The sequence below is a fragment of the Catharus ustulatus genome, chromosome Z (assembly GCF_009819885.2).
Source record: "Catharus ustulatus isolate bCatUst1 chromosome Z, bCatUst1.pri.v2, whole genome shotgun sequence".
In the NCBI taxonomy this organism is placed as follows: Eukaryota; Metazoa; Chordata; class Aves; order Passeriformes; family Turdidae; genus Catharus; species Catharus ustulatus.
This window is the reverse complement of record NC_046262.2, coordinates 27,567,136-27,588,019: the sequence shown is the minus strand read 5'-3', so window position 1 is coordinate 27,588,019 and position 20,884 is coordinate 27,567,136. Positions and strand designations below refer to the sequence as shown.

The following is a 20,884-nucleotide window of genomic DNA, read 5'->3' as shown; positions in this document are numbered from 1 at the left end:
TAAAGAGCCTCTTTTGGTACTGGTTATGCAGGGAAAGTGTTTAGGAATTTCAGATTGCAAATATATCATGACACAAAATAGTCCGTTTCAAACTACTTGGGTTTTTGAGCATGTTTGTTTTCAGTGTGGGTTACTGAAGGACGTTATGTGCTTTGTTTCTTTGTAGAATATTTAAATTTAAAACATGATAGTTTTGCACCTGGAATTATTAGTATTTTAAGTTCCAGTTCTGAATTCACTGCTGCAAAACCAGGTAAGTCATGTATTGCATTTATCCTAGTTTTGGCTAGGATGTGCCCTGCTAGTGCTGTGTTTTGCCCTGCTGCTAAGCGTATGTAACAATACCCTAGAAAGGCAGTTCAGTGACTTGTCCAAGAGTGCAGGCAAATATAGTGTGAGAGAAAAAATAATAAATCTTACTGCATTCCTTTAATGTTTCTTATGATTCAGATCTGGTTGTTTAAATTAACAGTATTTAGTAGAGACCATGCTTGTAAATAAGATTCCCTAAAGAAGTTGGGGAAAGAACTATTTTGGGAAAAAGCTATAAAAGAACAGTGGATAAAAAAAATACAATTACTAACATAGTGCCCAGGGGTTCAAGTTACAATGGTAAAGGATGTAATTACATATTGTTCCTCATGTCCAACAGAAATGCATTATATAATGTAAGTATGTAATATAATAAAATACACTGTAGGGAACACATGAAAATCATCAAGCTACAAGGAACAGTCATCTCTGGTAAGTGAATGATTTCATAGTAGTTTTAGTTTGCAACTTACTGTTTAGTATAATATAAAAAAGAAAAAGGTAAGAAGTGTTGGCCAGGATCTCCTGTGGTAATAGGACAACCTCAAAAAGATGTGCAGGAGTGTTTGTAGCACAAATGTAGTTCCTCAAGAAAAATGCAGTCTGGCATCACTCTTACTGCTATGGATTTTGTGTTATAGAGGCATCTCAGTGATACAGCTGGATAATGGTGGCTTATGGCTTCGCTGAATAGATCCTTAGATTTTTTTTTCTGTTTGAAATTTTCCATCCTTATACTGCAATAAAAATGTTGAAGCAATAATATCAGCCTGCTTTAGCAAAACTGCTTTAGCAAAACTGTCATCGTGTTTTTTCACAACTCACACTGCCTGTGTTTATGAGACTGAAAGACAGTGAGACCTGCTATGAAATGCAAGCTCTTGAAAGGGTCTTAGTCATAATTTTTCTAAAGGAGTTTTCTTTCTCAGTGCATAGATAATAAATAGCAATGAAATTCAGTGCTATTCAGCCCTACAGTTCTTCTATCACTCAGAGTTAATATTTTACTGAAGAACCACTAGTTATGATATTATTACCATAATAATGACAATTTGTAACTCATTCTGCATTTCATAACAGTAACAAGGAATTCTCAGTTTGGCATATATACAATGAGACTTTTTGAGATGGATAAACTTTACCTGGCAGGTCTGATAATTAATCTTTGGAAGTAACATCAGGGGTGAGTACTGTCTGTGGTAGCTCATAGCGCTGAACTATTTGTTAGGTATAGCTCTGCTTCCTGAGGGACAAAACTGTGTGTCTGTGCATGTGTGCATTCCAAAGAGTCAGACAGATCAACACAGACACAGAGACTTACACAGTTACTGTGAACAACAAACCAGGTTGACATAGACAGAACAATGCCTTTAACTAGCATAACGACCTCCTTCATGAACATGAACAGAGTCCTTTTCTGCCTTTCCAGGTGATCTGGATTGGATGTTTTCTAGTGAAACATGAACACATCTTCACTCCCTATATTCATAAGTACATCATGTTCCTCAAATAACAGTATAGAAATTAATTGAAATTTATCCATTGTACTGTCTGTGGCTGGATGTCTAGCTCCTTACCCAATCCTTGCTGCAAAACTTGGGTCTTTCCACAAACCATGTCTCCTGGCTCATGAAAGAGTCCGCATTTTCCCCAGTGCATGGCACACAGACTGATTCCACCTGTAGGCAGCCTAAGACACGTTAGACTTAAAACTGCTGCTTCTAAGATCTGTAAGCCCCTGTTGCTCTGTGACCTGTATTCCCATCTTCTGCTGTGCCCTTGCTGTCCTCTCTGACCACACACAGTTTCAGTCCTTTGGACTGGCTCTTTGCTATTGCATCTGATGTCTGTCCTCAGCCTAATTCTGCATGTATCAGATGTGGAAATTCTTGCCTTGCATGGGAGACTGAATGGGACTGAAAACACCATTAGCAGTGAAATCTGGTCACTTTACTTCCACAACTAAATCAGATTCAGGATTTGTGTGCACACAGAGGAGAAGCATGAGCAGGATAGAGCAGGCCTTAAGCACTGAGGTTGCCTTTGGATCAACAGGCATTCATTGCCCCAGAAGAAATTGGTTGTGGTCTACTGCAGGCTACACTGGATCCTGTTCATCCTGCTTCTCTAGCCAGTTTTCTCCTTACGGCCTGAAAGAGCTCCTGCAACCAACTGAAAAATTCCACCAGCTTCTGGAGTGAAAATGGGCCAGAGCTAAACGTGTCCAATGGTGTTGGTATTGGCGTTGGTGTCTGAGGAGGGGTTGGGGCAGTCATAGAATATCTTGATGCCCTTCTCTCTGGCTGCAGGTCTATCTGGACCAGGATCCAGTCATAGAAGTGCTGAATGGAGGTGTAGACTCCAGGTTGGTTTGCTCTTGCACAGCCTTTTCCCCAGCTGTTCACACCAACGAGCCAGAAGAAGGCAGCATTGTTATCTTTGCACACCAGAGGACCACCGCTGTCACCCTGCAGTGGAGCAAGGGAGGAATAAGGTAATGTTGGGTGGCTGCTGTCAGCACTAGAGCTGTCTCCTTCTCTCTCACAGCCCTTGACAGAGCTGTATTCCTGGCAGAGAAAGTCTCAGCTCACATGCTGGAGCCTCCAGAACTTTGGCTGGCAGCAGGTCAAGGGGCTTGTATAGTGCTGTAGATACTTGTAGGGCAGTGTCTCATCTCTGAACAGTGATCCTGGATGTGCAGAGCATGGATATTCCAGGGCTGGCATCTAGACTTTTGGACTGCTAATTCTGGGTGTAGTGCCAGGTCTCTGGGGCAATGGGAACACTGGGCAAGGACCTGCATATGGGGAAGGGGAGGGAAGCTCTAACAGTGGTGGGCAGCTGGGGCTGGGACAGTGACTGGTCAGGCAAAGCAGCCCTGGGCTGTGTTGGGTGATGCTGCTGAGGCTGGCCGCACTGCTGGGGGCTGAGGGGTTTGTCTCACATTCCTACCTGGCAGGGGTTGATGCCACCCACTGGGTAGCCAGCACACAAGTTTTGAGTGTGGATGGTCCCTGTGTACCAGAGGCTGCTGTTACAGAGCTGGACATCAATGAGGTGGACCTTAGCCTCCTGCAGGACATCACTTGGTCTCTGACCTGTGAGCACAGAAAGAAATGAGCATAAGGCAGTTCCTTGTGGTCATTTCCCCCCGCCACTGGGAGGTGAAGCCCTTCCCTCGGGCTTCCATGGGGTTCCCTGGCAAATACCATGTTGTTCTGCTTTCCCCCTTCTGTCTGGTTTTGGGGAGTGGTCTAGGACTACCTCTCCAGAGGCAGACATTCTTCAGCCTGACTCTGGCTTTGGCCTGTGCTGTTGGGAAGCCCAACACATCTCCCTGGTGTGCCAAGTTTGCCCTCAGGGCACGTGTCCTTTTCGGGAACTCACCTCTTGTAGCAGTAGAACTCCAGCCAGCAATATAACAGGTTTTCAGCTCCGACACTTTCAGTGTGGCGTCAGGCACACAGCCCAGCTGTACATAGTGGCTGCACACAACAGGCTGGTCCAGTTTCAGCAAAGCAATGTCATTCCTCTCCTCACCAGGAATATAGTGTTCATGAACCCGTAGCTGCTTAATCTGGCGCACTTGCACCTCAGGGCCCAGCTGAGTCAACTGGGTGGCCCCTATCACCACCTGCCATGTGTTGCTGTTCCTAAGAAGCACAGGGAGAAAGAGGTGAGAGGGAGCAGGGTTGTGTACTGCAGCAACACAGGAGTTACCCTGACCTGTGCTTTCAAGACAGAGAAGAAAGCAGTATGCATGACTGCCCTAGCATGACTTAGGCTCTGAGAATGTTGACCTAGAGGCTTCTAGGAAGCAGTGGCAAGAGTGCAGAGTGTTCTCCTGGGTAGTCTCTCTGTTGGAGTCTGCAGTCCCCAGGCATTGGATGCAGAGAAACAAAATGGGAATAGCCCATGGTTCTGCCAGCAGAGTACCTGCTGGTGTTGTGGAGATATACCCATTACCTGCTGCTCCCTACCTCGTATTGATGAAGCAGTGGGCGGCTGTGACAACCCACTCTGTGCTGATGAGAGACCCTCCACAGATATGCCCTGTGTCTGGATCCTGGATGCTAATAATCCCGGCCCAGGCTCCTGGCTGGACACCTGTAACACGGATGATGTGCAGGTCGCCATAGTCTGGAGCCACAGGGTCATAGTCATAAGCCGCAGGGCCGTAGGAAGCAGACATGGGCCAGAGACCACAGGTCCCTCTGTAAACAGAAAGTCATTGCTGTCCTGCTTGATGGCTTGCTGCTGCTCAGATTGAAGGCCAGCCAACTTCCCTCTACCCATGGCACTGTTTGCATGGACAGCTGAGCCAGGGAATCCCACGGGGCACATGTCTGTCCTCCCCTGTTTCTGCTTGAGTGCCATAAGAAAGTTGTGCTGCAGCTTGGGTACTGTCAAGGAACTGAAACTCCTGCATGGGGCTCACAGGAAAAAACCCTCAAATATTGTCCAAACTCCCTCCAAGAGTCTGAGGCAACTTACCCACAGGTGTCCCATGAGCTGAGCACAGACTTGCACATGACAAGTAGGACTAGGATGCACAGCAAATTCATAACACCAATTCATCACATGTATCAGGTGCAAGGAGTGAGGGCTCGTTCAGTGCAGCTGCCAACTAATGCCTGTAGTACCTTTGGTGCCGGGGCTGATGTCACAGAGGAGCTGGTTCAGTGTTTTGGGCACAGTGGCCTTGGAGGGTGAGCAGTGGAGAGGAACAACATGGCATCATAGAATCATAGACTGGTTTGGATTGGAAAGGAATTTAAAGATTATCTAGTTCCACCTCCCCTGCCTGAATGCCTTACTCTAGAGCAGGATGCTCAAAACTCCATCCCACCTGGCCTTGAACACTTCCAGGGATAAAGCAGCTTCTTTAGACAGTGCCAGTGCCTCACCACCCATGAAAGTTCCAAGCAGGAAGGGAGGCAGAAGCTAGGACTGGACATTCCTGATAGGCCGCAGTGAATGCTCTGCTGGTGGGATCAGGGTGTGCAGGCCTTGTAGCAGGCAGCAGCATTTGGCTTCCAGCACTGCCTGCTAAAAGCTCACAGGAACACATATCCCATGGGGCATCACAGCCTCTTTGGAAAATTCACTGACGCTTTGCTCTCTGCATCAGTTTGCCACCAGGTTCCTCCCAAAAAACATTCAACGGAGAGCAGTGTGCACGTGTTTGGGTGCTGAGGACCCAACCCAGTTACAGCTGTGGTGTCCATGCTGGCCATGCCAGCTGCAGTAACAGTCTGGCAGACTCCATGTCCTTGCTGTCTGTGGCTTCTATTGCTGTTCTGGACTCAGGCTGACAAGGACGGTTTTAGCATCTAGGGTGTATAGTCAAGGACATGCTATTCGAAGCTGTAGACAAGGAAGGATGGTCCTGCTCTCAGCTCCACATGCCAATCTCCATGGCTTTAGTAAATCCCATACCAGTCTCATCAGTCTGGCTGCTACAGCCTTGTTCCCCTGCTGGAGTACAGGGCAATCATGATAGAAAAGCAGGAGCTAGTTAAATCTATTGAAGCTGCTGAGCAGAGCTACGTCGCTGGAGGGGAGGAGCAGTGTCTCTCTTCTGGTGTCTTCTACAGAAGTCACCTCTGCTGATCTAACCTGCCTCCCTTTACAAGACTTAGCCACTTAAACCCAACTCAAGGTTGCAGAGAAGAGCTGTGAGGACACAACAGAGAGGAGATAAAAAGGGCCTAATGGCGAGAAACCCAATCTGGTTGACTTCTTAGGGAGATGGTGAAAGATCAGGAATGGGAGCTTGATACTAAAGGAGACTTCAGCCTGGCAAGAAATACTTCACAGACTCTAGCTGATGTTAGGTAAGCTGAAATAGAAGGCAAGATGAGGTTTGATGTTTTGATTTTTTACCAGTAAGTGAAATTACTGTTAAGGCAGCTTATGAAAGGAGGGCAGGGACAAATAAATGTGAACCATGCTGAGCACTGTTCTTTCTTGGGTGAATAATTTTTCTGCTGTTCACTTTAAAGAATAGAGTGACATTTTCCCAAGTGATCTTGAGTTTTGGAGAGTACAACCCTACTCCACGAGATCGTTCCAAAGCAGGTGGCTCAGACAAGTGCAACTCTATGATTTTGCTTCAAAGCTGTCCTGATGACTCATCTGTGACTATGCCAGAAAGTCTGCTTAGGCAGACTAATACTCAGCATTAGGCCATTTTGATTCCAGTCTGAAAAGCAAATGTACCACATAGATACAAAGCACCCTAAGCTCACCCTTTGTAATCCCTCTCTCAGCCTTCTCCCATTATTGGGTTCTTTGTGCAAGCACTACATGGTTCTCACACATCTTGGGAAGGTCTTTGATGAAAAATACTTGAATGGAATTTATTAAAACATGGGGAATATTTTTATAAAATCCCATTTTAGGATGAATCTTTTTTCTGTTGCTCCTCTAAGTGTTGAAAGTTTCTTCTTTAAATGTTTCTGGAAGAGCCTGTATTTTGCTCTTGTAAATGATACTCACACAATATTCTGTGTATGTATTTTGACAGGAGAGACAAGAAGACATGAAAGCAATTAGAAAAGCAGAACAGTACACAGAGAAGATACAAAGGTGGGGGGAAAAAGTGAGTACTTCAGTTTACAAGAAAATACCAAAGGGAATTAAGGAAATTATTGATTGGAGATCAAAATATGCTAAAATCACAGATTCTGAAGAGTTGGGAAGTATACTGTAATGTTTCAAAATTGACAAAAAAGGAGTTGTTAAAAAATAGTGTTTGTGTATTCATTAATCTCCAGTAAATGTACCTAATAAAAAATAAAAATGTGTTTTATTTAATATACATTATTTGCCTTGCTTGACTTGAATTGCCTTGCTTGAATTGAACTGGAAAGCATAAGAGTATACCTTTTGTGAATTCATCTTTCAATTTTAAAGTTATTGGCAGAAAGATCTGCACCTCAAATCAACAAGATGTCTTCCTCTCTCTGATTCCTACCCCAGATTCAGTAACTGTCAGTGCTGTGTGTGTGAGGGGTGAGTGATCCGCAGCACAGTTTGGTCCTGAGCAGGTGCAGGCTGTGTTGATCAGCCTGGAGAAAAGGAAGCAGGGGAGACCCTACTGCTCTATTCCATCCCTGAAAGGAGGATGTAGTGAAGTGGCGATTGGTCTCTCCTCCCAGGTAACAAGCAGTAGGACCAAAGGAGCCAGCCCTTGGGCTGCTCCAGGCGAGGTCTAGTTTAGAAAATTGTCTCTGGTTTGTCAAACTTTGGAACAGGCTGCCCAGGGAAGGGATTAAATAACCATCCCCAGACTTATTTAAAAGCCACAGAAATATCATGCTTAGGGAACATGGCTTAGTGATGGACTTGTCAATGCTAGTACAATATAGCAAACACATGGAAAGGGGTAAAAGGTCATTTGTAGTTATTGGTGACACTTGACATTCTCTGTTGTGCTCATTTGAGTTTTTTCCTTAAGGATATCTTCTAAGATACCTTTAAGACACACAGCCATCTGGACATCTTCCCTTTATACAATTAGCATAGGACTAGTAATGCAGAATTTATCACTATTAAAGAATATTGCCAGAAGGGTTTAGACTAAATTATCGAATTTTTTCAAAGTTGTTATAGTTTAGGATTTGTATGATGATCTAACAATAAGGACAAACATTAAAAGTTACCCTTTTTAAGTGCTTCTCAAAAAGTTAGAAGGCTTGACCATGGTTTTGTATCTAGACCACACTTCTGTGGCAAGGAGATGAGCTTCCTTGCCGTTTCTCCTTTCCACCCCTATGTTACCTGATAGTAAAGATACCTATTAAACTTTTCAATTAATTGATAAGAAGGTAATGTGCAGGAGGAAGATTACTTCAAGTATGTGTATTTTAATTTCAGATTTCATACTAGAAGTACTTAGAATATAGATCAAATGCACATTTGCATATTGATAGTATCAAAATTTTGGTTTTCCACATTCTGCTGGTATAGGTTGACCTTCATTTTCTTATTTGATATCGATAAAAATAAGAGATCTGTAAAAGAGGTGGCCTCATCCCTGTTCATTTACACAAGGTCCACTCCCAATTCTGGAAAGCTCAAGATTACAAAAGTAGTTTAAGTTTAGCATCAGCCTTTTTCCCTATTTTCTGCTTGGTGTATCTATTCCTTCAGAGGCATAGTGTGAAATGTCTTCATATGTCTGTTCTAGGGGATAATGACACCTCAATGCTGTATAGTGTGTCTGTGGAAAGGTGAAGTAAGATTAGGAAGGCTGCAGTTTGGCCTTTTGAAAGACAGAAGAAAAGGAAAGAATTGTTTAGCCACACTTCACCTGCCATTTACAGGTGCCATTTATAGTCAGGGTATCTGGATTTGGTTGGAACACAGAAAAAAACTATTTTTCCCAGAACACTTAATATGTTTCTAGGTACCAAAAATATTTTTATGGGATCAACCTGTGCAGCCTGTGCAGTGCAGCTGCATGTGAGTGTTTTTGACAACCTATTGTAAGTTTGTATGTCTGGGATCTAATTTCTTGTTTTTCCCTCTCTCACCCTCTTCCCCAAATCCTACAGCTATACTACCCTCCTTAGCTAACAGAACACAGTGGCTGTTCAATAAAGAGACAGGAATTAACTCTACAAGTGTGAACACAGATGCTAGAAAAAGATACTGTATATAATATTTCTGTTTTTGCTGTTAATAACAGATGCCTAGGGATACGCACACATCAGGAATCAGAGAACCACAATTTCTTTAGATTGGAGAACACCTTTAAGATCATCATGTCTAATCACAAACCTGGCACAGCCAAGTCCACCACTAAACCATGTCCTTAAGAATCATGTCTACATGAATTTTAAATCCCTCCAGGTAGGGTAACTCAACCACTCTCCTGGACAGCTTGTTTCAATGCTTGGCCACTTTTTCTGTGAAGAAATTGTTCCTTACATCCAATCTAAACCTCCCCATGAGAATTTGAGGTTATTTTCTCTTGCCCAGTCACTTGATACATGCAAGAAGAGATTGATCCCCACCTGGCGACAACCTCCCTTCAGGCAGCTGTTGAGAGTGATAAGGTTCCCCTGAGCCTCCTTTTTTCCAGGCTAAACATCCCCAGCTCCCTCAGTTGCTCCGCATGAGACTTGTATTCAGAACCCTTTCCAGCTCCGTTGCCCTTCTCTTGACACACACTCCAGCACCCCAATGCCTTTCTTGGAGTGAGGGGCCGATAACTGGGCACAGGATTTGAGGTGTGGCCTCACCAATTACAAATACAAGGGAACAATCCCTGCCCTGCTCCTGCTGGCCACACTGCTGCTGGTACAGCCCAGGGTGCCATTGGCCTTCTTGGCCACCTGGGCACTGCTGGCTCATGTTCAGCTGCTGTCAGCAGCACCCCCAGGTCCTTTTTGCTCTGGGCAGCTTTGCAGCCACTCTGCCCCAGCCTGTGGCATTGCCTGGGGTTGTTGTGACCCAAGGGCAGGACCCAGCACTGGCCTTGTTGAGGCTCACACCACTGGCCTTGGGCCATGATCCAGCCTGCCCAGATCCCTCTGCAGAGCCTTCCTGCCCCCCAGCACATCAACACTCCCACCCAGCTTGGTGCTCCACTGAGCTGAGTGAGGATGCCACAGGGAGCAACTGTCTTCCTAACATGCAGCTTCCCTCATTGTTTCTAATCTCTTAAACAAGTGAGTTGACCTTGATTTTCCCCTTTCCATCCACAAATGAAAGGAAAAGCAGCCAAACAGGCAGGTTTCTGTATAATGAAACAACCCTTTTTAATATGTAAATATCCTTTTATATTTTGTAACTTGGATTTTGCACCAACCAGTATTCTCCTTCTTATTAGTAAAAACCTTGGGGGGACCTAGTTAGGAAGAATGGGGGAAAAAAGCTTTCTTACAACTCTGGGGAAAAAACAAAATATTGGTTTTATTTAGGCTAAGTAGTTTAAGCAGTAGTATCAGTTGCTGTTGCATGGTGATCCTAAAACCTGTCCAGAAATCTGGCAAGACCATCACATTATTGATGTGATCTTCTGCACTTAACTGCTTTTGATACTTGAAATGTATACAAGAAAACTCTAATTTTTAAAAATAAATTGCAGCTGTCTTTGTCTGTAGCATGGTCATTTTGTCCCTTCGGCTCTCTGGCTTTCAATTAGACAATGGAGTAATCCCTAGACTGCAGCACACACTTGCATCCTGAACAAAGTACTTGGTTTTGATTTCTCAGCTGAGATTCTTCTTCCATTTAAGACCAGAAATGAATTGCTCAATAAAAGCCAAATTAAATTGTTACTTCTTTTTAAAAAATCACCCCTTGCTTTACCCTTGTTCTGTAGCTAGATACTAATTATTAATGGGTTAACTTGGGGCAATGTGACACAAGACTTTACATTCAGTTTGCTTTACTTAAAAATGAGTTTGTGAGCAATGACAGATTAGGATTAGTACATGTGATTAAGAAATGAAAAATTAAGTGAAAAGATTTCATTTGCTGACGGACCACTCCCAACTTTTTTCTAGGGGACAACCTGTATTAAGTAATTTTGCTTTCTATACTTCATTTAGTTTCCAAGTATTTTCATACTGTCCTAGTTCAACTTAACCCAAATGAACATTGCAGAAGAGAACATTAAAATGTGTTTATCTTACAATAAGCAAAGCAACGTCTAAGCCAAAGAAACCCACCTTTTCTTTCTTATGAGTGAATAATTTCTGGACAAAAGTTATTTTTTTCTTGCTTGAATAGAACAGTCTTTGACAGATGCGTAAAATATACATCAGGTGTATCAGAGATTCTTGGAACAAACATGTTTACACATGAGTGCTGATTGTATGGTATGTTTCTGCAAGGAGGTGATGTTTATCAAAAAGTTCTAAAATACACTTCTGTTAATTTGTGTTGAGAACTGCCCTTTATTCATTTCAAAATTAGAACTGTCAAGATTTTGGACTAGCACATACATTACAAGAAAATGGATATGTCTGGATTTGTATTTAGTATAACAGTTGATATTAACATTTTTAATATTAAAAAAGGAACTAGAAACTCTGCATCAACAGTTGAGAAAATGGCAGACTTTAAAAAACTGACTCAAACTATCTGCTGAGAAGGCCTACATTTTGGAGTAGGCAATTGTTAATCAGCAGTTCTTTCACTGTCGACAACTCTGGGAGTTCTTTATCTTAATATTTTGAAATCCAGTCCATTTGTCTCCCCATAACACCTGTATTCTGCCTGTTTTGCACTTAGAGATCTCCTCAGTATATTATATGTGAGAAAAAATGCTTACTGTTTGAATAATTTTTTAAAAAAAGTTTAATAAGGGAATAAAAGGGGCAATATCCAGGCCTGGGGTGTTTTGGCAATTAGCCAAAACAACATCCTTAGCTTAAAACAATGTTCTCTATTTACTACTGTTACATTACAGGGGGTACAGGCATGTTCATGAGCTTTATACCTTCTTCAAACATTCCTGTGAATTTAGAGGTTCTAGGAATTTTTTTTTGCTTGGTTTTAAATTTTGACTTGTCTGTATGCCATCCTTCAGATTAAATCAATCTATTTTATTTCTTCTCATAGTTCCATCCTGTTGTTTTTACACTCTTTGATAATGAGGAGTGAATAAATTGGCTCATAAACTGGGCTCTGCTTTTTGTCACTGTTATCATTCAGATAAGATAGTCCACAAATATAAGAAACAACATAATTATTTTACATCATTCCCTGAATTAGCTCATGAATAAAAGCATTTTAACATTACATTAACATAGTCTCTATTTTAATATTATGCCAAGGCATAAGATATATTTATCACACTACTATTTATATAAGATATACAGCACATACATACACTGACAGATTATATTATACCAATAAGCAGTTAAAAGAGAATTATAAATTGTACCATATCAAAATCCTTGTGATTAATAATTGTATGCAAAAGCTAATACATAAATGTAAAAGATAATACTATATTGTCATTTATAACATTATAGAAATATCTCTTGGAAGAGAAAACTAAGTATAGGACCACCTTGGTGAGTGTTTTTTAAGGATGAAACTGCTATTGTGATGAATTTTGTTTCACATTAAGGACAAACTTTCATTTCCTGTGATTTCATGATCCATTGAAGTTGCCTGAATGGTAAGAGGAGAGAGGAATTATTATTCTCTGTCCTATCATTGCAAAAGAAGATGAACTCTCCATTTTTCTAGGTAAGAAATGCTTTTGACAAAATTGTACCATTGTAGAGTGGTGAGCTCCTGTAGATCAGGAAATAAACCACATGTACTGTAGAAGAACAAGTTTCTGACCTTACAGTTTATTGTATTTGTGCAGGCGTTGTTGTTTTGTATTAGCAGTGGTTGCTTATATACGTCAAAATTCTATTTAGGCTGTGTGAAAAAGAGCAAAAAAGGAAAAGTTTTACATAACTTCAGTTATGATTTAGTGTTGTGACAAAATAGTTGACATTTACTTACCTCAACTAATGTGTACTTAAATCCTTTGCTGTTTGCTGTTGTTATGCATGACTGGAGGAATCAGCAGTATGCCAAGATTCACTCTGCTATGTAAGTTGGTGCTGAAAAAGAAGGACACTTCTTTCTGTTTTAAATGCAAAGAGAGGGAAAAATCTATCTGCTGCAATCCATTCCAACTGAGCAGGGATCTCAATTAAGTGTTTATAGCAACATTTTTGGAAGAAAAGCTGTTAATTACAGATCAAAACAAGCAGGGGGAAGGAGCCATCAATTCTTCCAAAAGACGAAAAAGAAAAAAAAAAAAAGGATTCATAAGTAAAACAGGTTGTGCTCTGTTCTCATTCTTATGCTGTATTTGGCATAAAAATATGCAAAAACAGCTGATGGAATTGATTTTTTTTTCTGGAAGTACCCATGGAAAATGCATTAATTGTTTCCTGTTTTGTATATTTTACTTCTACATGAAATGTACAAGAGAATATATGAGAGACCCATATGAAAATTCCACAGTAATGCTACAAAACAAATACCCATGAAGTCTGATGAAAATGAATTAATTTTCATTGGCATATCAAAAGTACAGCACTAAAAACTATCAATTTCCTTAGATTTGACCTGTGACATTGACAGTGCCTAGCTTGGTTATGTTTTTGGTTTGGTTAATATCGGTTTCTAATCTAAAAGCTTTTTGAGAGGATAATTATGAGTAAGTTTACCAGTTTTCTAAAATCTCTGTACTCATTCTCAGCACCCATTGCATGAGTGACTTTAAAGCTGACACAAGTCTACTTATTTTCAAGCAAAGGAAATTTCTAGTAAGTTTTGAAGCAAAAAAGTAGAAATAATTTTCAGAGTGCTATCAGTCATTCGTAAAAAAGCAGCGAGTAAAATGTTCCAGTTGTGTGTTACATCTAAAAATACCCTAAGTTATATGAAGAGGTACTCTAGTTTGAAAATTGAATGTAAAGGATAACTATATGTTTCCATAGTTGCTAGCCAAATAACCATATTGAGTTCAATAATATTGACTACTATTCTTATATACATTAGCTCTTAAAGTGCTTGGTTGTGAAATCCTGCCACAGCACACTAACCACATTTAATAGGCTCTCCTCGTGAGACTTCACTAAGTTTTTTTTTTTAATTGATTCTTCTCCATTCAACCCCTGTCCTCCCACAGCAATTAGCAGAACTCTGAAAGGAAAAGCAGAGTCAAAGAAAACTTCCCAAACGGGGGGAAAAAAAAGCTTATTCAATAGGAGAAGAGAACTTTCAGAGCATTTTTAATGCCTTAAAAAATTACAGGTTTTTAACTAGGACACATTAATTCCTGTGCATGGTGGGACATTCTGCCAACACATACAGCCTTATTCTCTTCTATGCCACTGCTTCAAAGTCTCCCAGATGCAAATATTTACCTCTGTACCACATGGATGAATAGTAGGGAAGGGGCAGTTCTGGACATTTTTTTCTCATTTAAAACAACTCCCTACTAATTTTACAACATAAGGTAAAAATAAAAGATTGTACTTCACTAGACAGTGAAACCTTTCACTTCTGTGAAGGCAATGGCCTGAGATGTTATACTTAAGAACAAAAGAAAGCCTCTTCCTTAGCAAAGTAAACTACAGTGGGTTTGGCAGCACATTTTACACTTGCTTGCACAGCTGCAAATCAAGATGAAAAAACTTACAATTCAAATTTGAAATCATGTTTTTTTAAATAAATCCAGTAATACCACGGAGGACTGATTTCCTGGGTTTATTCCAATTATATTTTTCTGACATACATTGGCTGAGTGTTGTGCTTACACTTTCAATTTCATAAAACTCTTTATTAAATGCTAAAAAGCAGCCAATAGTTTTTACTACAGAATAAAATCAAAACCATATTGGAATTTATTGAGTTTACTTAGTAGAGCTAGTGCTGTAGTAAGCTGTAGAATAGTGTATTTTTATTAGAAGTATTTTATTCCTTCATCCATTTATAAGTATGCATAGAATATATCTTAATACAGCACCTGAAAACAGAGGTTCCTGATAGACCTACTAGTGTTATATAAGATCACTTTGCAGCTGTGCGGTATATGTGAGTCACATGAGAAGGGAACACTGTCCTTCCAGCTCTTTTTTAAAAGTTGAAATTTAGCTTGCACAACATTTAAGCTTGAATTGTACCAGACTCAGTTTTATTCCTGACAGTTCATTTGATATAGAGAAGGAACTACTTTTCTGAGTTCATTTTCACTGTTTTACAGTATGTTCATGTAGGTTCACCAGTTTTACTTTTTAAAATACTCTTACCAATATTCCAGGTTATGGAACAAAACCTACATCATGGTCATGAATGTAAACATCAAAATATCTTTGAGCAGTATGCAACATTCATGCTTTAAACATTCAGCATCTGCTCCAGGTACTTCCCTGAGTGAGGATAATCCTGTGGCTCACCACAGAAGTCTGTTAAATACTGCAATTTTCTCTCAATGGACTCAGCATTTTAATTTGAGACATGAACCTTGAGTCATTTTGCACACCCTTTGTAAGTGTTCAGAGATTTCTCTATGCCTGTAGAAGTCTAACAGAACATATTTGTAAATGCCCCCCAGCATAACATGATATAAAATTAAAATGATAGGATGTGTCTTTCACCTTTTCATAGCTCTGTGAGAAGTACTGATAGTGCAAGCTACATAAATATCTACTTTTCTTTTGTATACTTAACAAATGAAGAAATCTAGAGTTGTAGAACAGATTTCAATGAGCTCTCACTCCATGTAATGTCATCCACAAGCACATAGTAACTGCTATAGAATATGTTTCCATGTGGTTCAGTGTATGCCTCATTCTGAACAAATGATCTAGAAAATCAGAAATCAGAATCAGAAATGCACGTATAATTTTAATTCCAAAAACACAACTGCAAAAACAATACAATCAGCCTTTAGCCTACCACACACTGTTGGAATGCTGATTTGAATTAAAAGCCCCAGGAAAACAGACAATCTTCTGAGGAAGTTACATGCTGCTCAAAAGAATTAAGAAACAGCTATAGTTTCAGAGATTTTTCTCCAAGTCAATGGCCATTTGCAGATATTTAAAGACAGTTTATGACATTATGGAAAATAATCCCTAAAACTGTGAAAACTGTAAATGGCTGAAGCTTCCTGGGTGGGGCCATGAAACCACTGAGGATAGCATCAGCCAATGACTGGCTTGTTATTTCTAGTAGCATTTAATACAGCAGGCATTTAGAGGCTGGAAGAATAAGTCTCCAGTCTGCATACATTTTACTCTTCCTTAAGACCTGGCATGTGAGATACATGTTTCTACACTTCATAATTAGAAAACACACACATTTACAACTGTGCATTGATCAAAAGGGAGCTAAAACTGGGGAAAGATGCACTGTCATGTTGTAGCTGGAGAGTCAGCAGGATAGAGGACAACAGTTCATCAGGAGACTCCAGGCAGAAAAATTATTTTCTTGCTGAAAGCATCCAAGACGGTACTGAATATCTGTTACCTGTTCAGGTTCAGCTCACCAAGTTGAAACTAGACATACTTTATTGACACTCAATGCACATATTTACAGAAGAAAAATAAACAAAAGTGAAGTCAAGAAAACAAAGAAAAGGGAGTGGGAAGTATAAAAGTATCTTTCTTTCAGCGGCTGTCTCTCCCCAGATTACCCATTTCTCAGGCATGTCATCTCACAATACTAAACTGAGACTTCAGCCCGATTTTGCTGAGACTTCCAATGGGTTATGATTCCAAACTACTGCAAACAAAGCATTGCTCAATGGCTCAATAGAACTTATGAAAATCAATCTTATGTTTAATGCCTCTGAACAAAAGTCCGTGTTAAGCTTTTACTTTGAACTGCTATTTTTAATCTTATTGTTTCTACAATAAACATTTGTGAGTATCTGTGAAGAAATCCCAATCTTTAGCATTTCTTCAGTGCGGAAGGGGAAGCAGAAACTTGTTTTCAGAGTTATGGTAGTTTTCTATGCTGAGGTAATACAGCTAACACTACAGAGATCCTCAAATGTACATTAATCAAACACTCATAAAAGCATTAAAAAAAGAGGATATTACCACAAAGTATGTATTACGGCTGAGTTCAGGAAATAGCACAGAACTGAACATGGTACTTCCTCTAAAATAAATCATTGTCACACAAAATCCCCACAGAAAAAAAATTTCCCATGCTAATATATAAGTACATCTTGAGAGGAGGAACATGGATTCAGTTTTGCTAGAATACAGTTCGAATTTCCCAAGAATTTGAAGAGAGCTCCATGTCTCTCGTGTCCTGAGGAGCCCAGAACTGGACCGAGCACTCCAGGTGAGGCCTTTTCAGAGCTGAGCAGACGGAAAGGATTACCTCCTTCCACCTCCCGGCAGTACTGTTCCTAATGCATCCCAGGATACGACTGGCCACAACGGCATACTGCTGGCTCACGGAGGCGCGTGTCCCGCCAGGCCTCTCTCCGCCCAGCCGCAGCCCGGCGAGCGCCCCGGGCTGTGCCCGCCCCCCAGCAGGGGCCCACGGCTGCCCGCACGGGGGCGCCCGGCGCGCGGTACGGCACGGCAGCGCGGCACTGTCGCGCGGCAGCAGCGCGGCGGCCAATGGGGAGCGGCGCCCGGCGCACGCAGCCGCCAGACGCGGTCGGGCCGCACGTGTGCGCTGGGAGCGGCGGGCGCGGGAGCCGCCGCCGGGCCGGGGCTGCGCGTCTGGGCAGCGGCGACCGCGGGCGTGCTTGGCTGAGCCTCCCTGCCTGTGCGCGGCTTCTGGTACCCCACCGTCCACTGGGAGGGTGTGACTTCGCCATGGGTGTTAACCTGGAGGCGCAAGCTGTCTTCTCCTCGCAGGGGAGCCGCGGCGCTCCAGTAATGCTGTCTCTTGCTCTGTTTGCAGCGTTGCCGAGATGGAGAGCAAGGGTAAAAAGAAGTTCGTGGGGAAGAGTGGAAAAGGACCTCGTGGAAAAGCACCACACTGGAAAAGGAAGTTTAAAAAGGATAATGGTAAGAAGGCGAAGGGTCGTCAGTAGGAGCCCTGACTGAATGGTTATTTGTTGTATACTGGCGTGCTTGGTGCTGGTTTTTTTTCTCCCTTGGTAAATTCATGTTTTGAAACGACTAGTTTGGCAGATGAGCGACAAGAAGTCGGTGTTGTCTGCCTGGAATTGAATAAAACTTTGACAGTGTTTCTCTCCTTTGAGATCCTCACAGAGGTGCTGATGAATTAAGGGCTGCAAGAGCAGTTGGTGAGGTAGATTGAAAACTGGGTGAACGGCTGGGTCCAGAGACTGGTATGCTCCCTGGAGACCACTGATTAGCAGTGGATCCCAGGAGTCAGCACAAGATGGAGTTTGGTTCAACAGCTTCATGGAGGACCAGTATGATGGGGCAAAGTGCAGCATCTTCAGATTCACAAGTGACACAGAACTGCAAGGAATGTTACATACACCAGAGGGTTGTGCTGCCCTCCAGGGGGATGTCAGCAGGTTGGACAAATGGGCTGGCAGAAACCTGGTGAAATTCATCACGGAGTGAAGGGAGAGTTCTGCTTGAGAGGAACAGCTCCATGCACTTGAAAATACTGGGAAAAGCCCAGGGGCTTCTGGTGATTGGAGTTGAACATGAACCAGCAGTGTGCCCTGGTGGCTAGCTGGATCTTGGGCTGCATCAGGAGGAGTGCTGTCAGCAGATTGTGACCCTTGCCCTTTCCTCAGCCCTGGTGAGGCTTCACCTGAAGTGTGCTGTGTCCCGGCTCTGGCTCTTCAGTGCAATGGAGATCTGGACATGCTGGAGAGAGCTCAGTGAAGGGCTGCAAAGATGATGAAGGGACCAGGGCATCTCTTCTCATAGGAAAGGCTGAGACGTCTGGGTCAGTTCAGCCTGTCCCACAGAGAAGACAAGGCTGAGGGGGATCTGCTCAATGTGTACTAGCAGACCAGAGAACAGTGGGCACAAATTAGAACACAGGAGATTCCTTCTTGATACCAGGAAACCTATTTACTCTGGGAGCGACTGTGCATGGGCTGCCCAGGGAGATGGTGGAGTTTACTGCATTAGAGATAGTCAAATGCTACCCAGACATGGTCGTGGTTTTGGCAGGCCTTGTGTGAGCAGGAGGGTTGGACCAGGAGACTTAGAGAGGTGCCTTCCAACCACAGCCGTTCTATAACTGTGTCTTGTATTCAAAATACAATTCATAATATAGACTATTCCTTTTTATGCCTGAGCTGTTACACTGTTGCCCAGAAAATAATGCCTGGGCAAAACTTCCCGAGAGAAAACATCCATACCCAGGGACTGCAGTGAAAACAGCGGCTTTGAGAAGCACTTCAGAATTTTTGTTCAATACAGAATTGTTATTACGAAGTAGTTTAATTCTTGTTACAGTAAAATTTATTTTTATTTTGAAGCAGCAGTAGCTGTATGATAGCATTTTAATTTATCTTGTTTTGTTTAATAGATTCAGGTCCACCAAAGAAAGTCTTTAACAAAGGAGATGAGGAAGGAAAACCTAAATCCATTTCCAAGAAATTTGTTAAAGGACAGTTAAGACCTGCAAAAGCTACTGTCAAACAATTCAAGAACAAACAGCAACCGGAGAAGTTTGCAAAGAAGAGAAAACTACAGGATAGTGAAGAGGGAGGTGAGCAGATTTTTAAGCCTGGATGTCAAGGGAAACCAGGTTTTGGGAAGCACATTGTTCATCTAGAGCTTCCTCTTTCTGTCAGCCTTTCCAAATTGGCTGAATAACTCCAGGTTTACTTTCTTTTTAATCTATGCTGTGGGAAAAAATTACTTCACTTGGCTAAGTTTGAGGCTGAAGTCATGAAAATCAACAGTTTGGAATTTTCTTGGAAGTCAAAAGTAAAGACACAGTACCAAATTTAAAAATTTGGTCGTACCGTCCTAAAGCTCTGTTTGTTTTAGTGGCAGTGTTAAGTAATTAGCTAGAAATTGGCAGTTGTTACACGACTTACAAACACAGAGGTTTTCATAGTATGTTTTGGACTGTTTTAGAAGTACTTGCTATGAGCTTTGGAATAGAAATTCATGCAACAAAGTTGATTATCCTTTACATTATTTCCTTTCTATCTGGTCAAATCCTTTAACAGAAAAAAAAGCATAATGGATGTTACCACTGCTTTTGTATGCAGCTTTTGCATGCAGTTTTTTTTCCTGGTGTTTATACAGAAAGCCTAAATAGTTGTCTGGTTTTATCACGTTTAAATAAATTTCTTTTAAAATTACAGTAAATTCACGAATACAAGCCGCACTGAGTATAAGCCGCATCTCTGGGTGTTGGCAAATATTTCGGTTTTTGTCCATAAATAAGCCGCACCCGAATATAAGCCGCTCTGTCGTTCGCAGCGAGGACCCGCGTGCAATTAGTAACAGAACCGCGGGAGGGCGGGGTTTACTGGCTGAGCTAAGGCTGTGCAGGCTCGGCCCGCTAGGGGCTGCTGACGGGGCCAGGTGGCCCAGCCCGGTGCTGCCGCTCGGGGCCGGCCGCCGCTGCCACTGGGCTCGGGGCCACCTGCCGTGCCACTGGGCTCGGTCACCCCGGGTCGGCGCTGCCCCGCGGTGGCAGGCAGGGACGGAGCTTCCCCCGCTCCTATGGCAGCGGCGGCGGGCGGGGACGGAGCTTTCCCGCGCCCGTGGCGCCGGCGGCGGGCAGGGACGGAGCTTTCCCGCGCCCGTGGCGCCGGCGGCGGGCGCGGACAAAGCACCCCACCTCCTCCCCGAGCCATGGCAATGGCAGCACGCACTTATCCCCCCCCAACCCCTGGAGCCGCAGCAATGGCGGCGCCCCCCACCCCCCCCCCCGGCCTCCCCGGGCCGCGGCAATGGCGGCGCAGGGCCCCCGTCGGCTCCCTGGGCCGCGGCAATGGCGGCGCGCCCTCCCCCGTCCTCCCCGGGCCGCGGCAATGATGGCGCAGGGCCCCCGTCGGCTCCCCGGGCCGCAGCAATGGTGGCGCGCCCCCCCACCCGTCCTCCCCTGGGCTGCGGCAGAGGAGGGAAGAAGAGAGCTCTCCCGCCTCTCTCCCTGCCCCCCGTGCTGCCTG

General features: G+C 42.9%; 2 protein-coding genes across 7 annotated transcripts in view; one reads left to right on the top strand and one right to left on the bottom strand.

Annotated features, from left to right (window-relative positions):
- The window catches only part of PUM3 (pumilio RNA binding family member 3), an 83,173-nt gene that overhangs the window by 26,211 nt on the left and 36,078 nt on the right, over positions 1-20,884 (top strand). For 2 of the 6 annotated variants that reach the window (XR_004420730.1, XM_033085468.1), the window contains exons 1-4: positions 2,719-2,806; positions 6,842-6,916; positions 17,719-17,825; positions 19,282-19,464. Coding sequence is in view for 5 of the 6 variants with exons in the window: in XM_033085468.1 (XP_032941359.1) it covers positions 17,729-17,825; positions 19,282-19,464 (280 nt within the window). In the remaining variant the exon portion in view is untranslated. Of the gene's footprint in view, positions 1-2,718; positions 2,807-6,841; positions 6,917-17,502; positions 17,595-17,718; positions 17,826-19,281; positions 19,465-20,884 lie in introns of those variants that run through there. The other 4 variants (XM_033085473.1, XM_033085469.1, XM_033085470.1 and 1 more) reach the window with 4 other exon arrangements.
- LOC117010669 (acrosin-like) lies at positions 2,427-9,593 on the bottom strand. Its single transcript, XM_042780170.1, has 3 exons — positions 4,293-9,593; positions 3,399-4,076; positions 2,427-2,871 (listed from the first exon to the last, which is right to left on the bottom strand). Exons 1-3 carry the CDS (start codon positions 4,502-4,504, stop codon positions 2,427-2,429), a joined length of 1,335 nt encoding a protein of 444 aa, XP_042636104.1. The 5' UTR covers positions 4,505-9,593.